We start from the raw sequence: 6,000 nt of genomic DNA on the forward strand, positions 1-6,000 counted from the left end.
TTTTGGAAGTTTTATGGCCTGTGTTATACAAGAGGTCAGACTAGATGATCACAATGGTTCCTTCTGGCCTTGGAATCTATGAATCTATATCCTCCAGACAAGTTGAACTGTACTGAGCACACATTCAGGAAATAGTGGGGATACTAGTCATTTTGTAGTTCCCTGATCTTGGTTCTTGGGTATATCAACATGTAGGTTGCTTAGGGCTTCTGGTTTTACATTTTACCAATAAAACACTTTTTTTTTTTTTTAAAGAAGTATTTTAAATCAGAGAAGAAATTGGCATTTATCCAATAAACACTGAAAATAGTTACTTGTATTTTGGGGGGGGAGGGATAGCTCAGTGGTTTGAGCATTGGCCTGCTAAACCCAGGGTTGTGAGTTCAGTCCTTGAGGGGGCCACTTAGGCAAAATCAGTACTTGATCCTGCTAGTGAAGGCAGGGGGCTGGACTCGATGACCTTTCAGGGTCACTTCCAGTTCTATGAGATAGGTATATCTCCATATATTTATTTAATATTTAGGCTTTGTCTACACAGAGCAGTAATGTGGACTACAGGGGAGTGATTTCTAAAGCACACTAATGTCTTGATCTTTAATAGGTCCGTGGAGAACCTGCTGGTGTGCACTAAAGGTTCCATAGTGTGCTTTAACATAGTGCAATTTGAAACAGTACTACATTAAAGTGAACTAAGGAGTGTTACAAAGAGATTGCTCATTACAATATATACTAATGAGCCCTGAAAACTCCTGATTTTTGGACATCTATATAAAACTCAAAAATTGCTTTAAAAAAAACCCACCTGAAAAATAAAATTAATAAATCCAGAAAAAAACAGAAGCCCTAACACTGCTCTATTTTATTTTAATCTGACAAGTTCTACATTTTATAGGTATCTTTGCTACCAGAAAATGACAGGTGGAGTGAAACTAGATCCCAGCTGCTTGCACAAATGGATGTTAGTATGGGAGGGAGAGTAGCAGAAGAACTCATATTTGGAAGTGATCACATCACAACAGGTCAGTTGAGATCTGTGGCTAAAGAATCTTCTGTCAATGGATATTAAGTTTATGTAACTTTGGTTTAGTTGACTTTAACGTAAATTTTGTTTTTAATGTCTAGGTGCTTCCAGTGACTTCGACAATGCTACTAAAATAGCAAAGCTGATGGTGACTAGATTTGGAATGAGTGAGAAGGTAAGATCATATTAATTTAAATTTAGTCATACCGAGTCATAGCAGTTGCTCTGATTGTGCACCTTTTATGTGCACACAGCTATGAAAGATCAAGCTATATGGAGATCAAGAAATTCTGTTGACATAGTAACCCAATAAACTAGTGATCTGGCTAATTTGAAATGCAAGCTTTGTCTTTTGACCTTCATACAATGGGTTTTCTTGTTGAGTTCTGTACACTTGACATATCAACTTATACGCTTGCATTAAACAAACACATTTCTGCTAAGGGGGAGTATTGCTTATGCATACTCACAAGATTATTTTTGTAGCAAAATAAATGTTCTAAAAATTGAAGATAATCTTAAAGATTCATTCCTTGGAAGAAAATCTTAGCTGACATTGGGGAAAGGGGTGGAGAGAACTGTGATTTTTGCAGACTTTTAAAGAGACAGCATTATATTGGATAGCTTGAAAGGAATAAAAATTATTTCACAACTAAGATGTAATCTTAAAGGGAGCTTTGTTTTGACCATACGGAAATACAACCCTGCAGTGATGTTATAGCTTGTTTGGCTTGTGACTTTTTGCCAGATTTAGTAATATGGATGTATATATTATCTAGCAATTTTGTGGGTGGCGAGTGGGTGGTACATCTCTTATACAAAAATAGCAATAGCATCAGTTTTTTATTGAAATAGAAGATTTTTCTTGTCTTGCTATTCTTTCTTTAGCTTGGTGTTATGACGTACGCAGATACAGGGAAACTCAGTCCTGAAACCCAGTCTGCAATTGAACAGGAAATAAGAACACTTTTAAAGGTAAGATTTGTTTCCCGCAATTACTTATCCTATTTAAGAGATGGGCTGAACAAAGATAAAGAATGACTGATTATATTGGTTTCTTTGCAATATACAGTATAGTGCCTGACCTTGTGGATGGAAATATTCTTAAAGGTGCAGCTAAGTCAAATTTGAACAAAAACCCACAGACTCTTCATATTGAATGCCTTTGAGGAGGAGTTAGTAGCTTTGCATTTGGTTTATGTTTAAGCAGCATGGCATAGGCAGGGTTGGTTTTGTTATCCAAGCACACCTGATGCATTCCATGTTAACACATACTTCTGTCTTCAGAGTGGTGCTGTGGTTTAACTGTGTAATTTCCAATGAATTAATGTGGGAATTCCACTGAATACCTTCCAGTTACCTATTTTAGAATAGGTGGTGATTTTGTGTTACTTTCACACTGTTTTATAACTTTCCATCAAGTAATTGAACATAATTCTTAGACTTCCAGATCAGAGTTCCAGTTTAGGGTATCTAGTACCATTTTTTTTTTTCAAATTTTTACTTCCTGGTTAGCATTTTGAGGGTTAAATTATATTGTGTATAAATGATTATTCTAACTCTTAACAGTGCTGATATATTTGAGATTCAGATTTATTATGTTTAATTTAAAATGGTGTATTGGGATTTTCAGATTACATATATTTTATAGCATTGTGATAAGTGTTGCTATATTTTTCTAATCCTCTATTTTCAATGGCTCATTTTTGAGTAATTAAAAAAATTGTCTAAAAGTGAATTGATAAAAGGTACGCTTTTAACTTTAAAAAAAAAACCACCACAATTTTAGATTGTACGCACTTTGGAGTCTGGGCACATTTTGAGAGAGACAGCAAAATTTAAAGCTGTGTAATATGAGTATTTTTAAAAGTTATTAAGCCCTTTTATTGTGTTCTGATAACTCACAGGGCTTGATTTTTAAAACTTGACATGTTCAATAGTAATCTTTAAGGAATCTTATACTGATTTGTCAGTCATTCAGTTTCCAAATTTACTAAAAAAAAAAAAAAAAAATAAGTAGCACAAAGCAGGTCTGCAGGATTGCTTCCTCAACCCACACATAGACCCTGATCCTGGCAAAGACTTAAACATGGGTGTAAAGTTACACACCTGAGGAGAGCCATTGAAGTCTGTGGGACTCTAATCATAAGCACTTGCAGCATTTTATGCTTAAGTCTTTGCAAGATCAAAGCTATACTTAGGAGTGAACTGAAAGGATATCTCTCATGGGTGCTGTGTACCCTTTCTTAGTGGTGTATTTTGAATTCAAAATGTACTTGTATCGTTTTCTGTTCTGAATTTTTAAAAAAACTTTTACCTTTTTATATTAGGACTCATATGAACGAGCAAAGAACATTCTGAAGACCCATGCAAAAGAACACAAGAATTTAGCAGAAGCTTTATTGACATATGAGACTTTGGATGCCAAAGAAATCCAGATAGTTCTCGAGGGGAAAAAACTAGAAGTGAGATAACAACTTCCTTTATGGAGTCTAACTGATCATTTGAAGAATGTACATCTAGCAATGCAGTTGTCTCTGAATGCAGCATAGCTTTTTTTCTTCCTGATGTTTGCATAGTATTAATAGCATTTCTTAATGTTAATGCATTGTCTTGAGCTTTTGTTACAATTATCTAATTTTTGTCTTTGTTCAGAATGAGAGACAAGGAATAAAGTAAGTTCCCACAGGAAAAAAAATCAGAAATATAAAATCTCAGGGTCGAATCCACCTTGTTTGGAGACCTCCGTCAAATGTTGAAATTGGAAGAAAAGAAAAGTGAATGCTCTAGTGTGTTCAAGCATATTTTCCTTGGTTATGCTGCTATCGGTGGGTTTGAAGTGGTACCATCTTAATATGTACAGTATAAAATTTTGTAGAAAGTGAGCCCTTAAGTGCTAAAGTTACAGAACAGTAATGATTTTATGTTTACCAATAAAGTACAGTTTTAAAAAAACACTTTTCCTGCTCCAGAAATGCAACAAACATAGCTGTTAAATGAGTGGATACACAGTGCATCTCCAATACAGGGAAATACAGGGCTCCCAAAACAGATGAACTGTTGTTAATTGCACTTTCATTACTCTTAAAAGATAAAGTGTACATGTTCATAGGATTCAAAATTTTCAACACGATATGTGGGCAATGATGGGATACACCTGTTTAAAACTCTTTGGACCATGCTGTAAAAAGTAGCGTTCATGCTGACAAAACTGTGTCAGGGATGGGAAATGCTGTGCTGTCACACCTAATGTGCTCCTGACAAGGTTATCTCACAAACTTTATAAAGTTAGCAATATATGGGTGTAATTTGATAGCCATGCTTTTATACTGCTGGACATACTATTGAATTGGTTTTTACTAATATTGTGTATGGGCTTTTTGATAAACCCGTGAAAGATTTCTTCTAAGAGGAGACCAGTATTACTCAACAAAAAAGGGTACTTCAGAAGCAAGTGGCTTGTTGGTTTAAAAAACATTCCCTGTTACCTGTTCCATAAAAATAAATCTTTTTTGCTTGAAATTCTACAACTTTTAATCCATATAAGTACTCACTGACATTCTAGAGCCAGAAGAAAGTCTAAAAGAAACCGTTAGCAACTAGGTTACAATCAAGCAAAAATTATTGCAAGTAGCATTATATATGCATCTTGCTGCTGCCAGGTCCAGGAAACAATTTTTAGGAAAATTAACACTTTCTGATTATAAGAGTCTCTCTGTACAATTATAGAAAATATTAGACACTATACACTTTTTCTTTCCTAGAGAGAAGGCTTTTATTAGAATATTAACATTTAAGGTTAAATAGTGAAAAAATAGTGCCAATAAATGTGAAAAATTTGAAATAAATTGGTAATTAAATTTAGAATTAACATTAACACAGGATTTTGTTGTAACATTGGGCTAGCTAAAAAATTTTATTAGTAGAGAATGCATTTTCCTTTCCTTTCAAAACCAGTGCTGCAATACCCCTTTTTTTTTTTGGTTTTTTTTCCTATTTACTATGTTGTTTTCATTCATTCAACTTAGTACCATGACATCCCTAGTGCAGTATGGAAGAACCTCAAGGCATTTGCTCTAAAACAGTATACCGAGCTGCTAGGCTGATTGGTTACAGATGTATATGTATTTTAGGAATATGCATTCAGAAACACGCAAATATGACATGCTTGGCATCTGTTTTTGAAATAATAAAGGTTCATTTTAGTATGCACTTTGCTTTATTTCATTTTTCTTTCACTGTGTATTGATATAAAGTGTAATACTAGTTTCCTTCTTATGTAAATTGAGGTGTATATAAACCATGCTTAAATTTGTAAATAAATTAAACAGTTATGGCAAGCTTGTAGTTTCTTCAGTTAGACCACTAGGAAGTTTTTTTTCTGAAACACTCAAACTTTATTTCCTTAAATTGTTACTTTTAGTAATTAGTTGACTTAATAGAGGGGGAATTCTTTTTTTGTGTAGTAAATAATATGAATTGTTTGTTTAAACAAAAAGCAAAACTTGTCACTCTATCTATTTTGTTGGTTTATAATCAAAAGTTACTATTTTTTTTAATTGCCCCTATTTTAAATCCCTCTTTCAAAAGCCTATATTGTATTAAGCTGTACTACTGAAGGACAGCTGAACATGGTTTCCTCTGGAGTCTCAAATGCTACTCCATGTGCTCACTAGAGGAAAGCGGTCATTTTAAAATTGATGGTCACTGTCTTCCTTTTAACACTATAAAAGGTCTGAGATACTTAGTTGTTTCCTGTTTTATTTCATTTGTAACAGCTGGGTCTCTATTTGTGTATGTGATATTTGTAGGCTTAGTCTCAGTAACTTGGTTCCTGGGGGGAAAAAAATTGGTCTGTCCATGTACTGATGGATCTTGGAGAAACCTGGGTAAAGCTGTTTCATGCTGTATTTGTGATTGTTAGAGGTGGGGTGGAAAAATCACACAGTATTGAAAGCGCTTAATGATAATGTCACTAA

The 6,000-nt window shown here is 34.2% G+C and overlaps 1 protein-coding gene across 1 annotated transcript in view; it reads left to right on the forward strand.

The window, feature by feature from the left end:
* YME1L1 (YME1 like 1 ATPase) overlaps window positions 1–5,351 on the forward strand; it is a 38,121-nt gene extending 32,770 nt beyond the window's left edge. The window contains exons 16-19 of the mRNA XM_065398587.1: window positions 893–1,019; window positions 1,123–1,196; window positions 1,910–1,996; window positions 3,352–5,351. Coding sequence (XP_065254659.1) covers window positions 893–1,019; window positions 1,123–1,196; window positions 1,910–1,996; window positions 3,352–3,495 — 432 coding nt within the window. The 3' untranslated portion in view covers window positions 3,496–5,351. The remainder of the gene's footprint in view (window positions 1–892; window positions 1,020–1,122; window positions 1,197–1,909; window positions 1,997–3,351) is intronic.
* The last annotated feature ends 649 nt before the right edge of the window (window positions 5,352–6,000 follow it).

Source organism: Emys orbicularis, chromosome 2 (genome assembly GCF_028017835.1).
Source record: "Emys orbicularis isolate rEmyOrb1 chromosome 2, rEmyOrb1.hap1, whole genome shotgun sequence".
In the NCBI taxonomy this organism is placed as follows: domain Eukaryota; kingdom Metazoa; phylum Chordata; order Testudines; family Emydidae; genus Emys; species Emys orbicularis.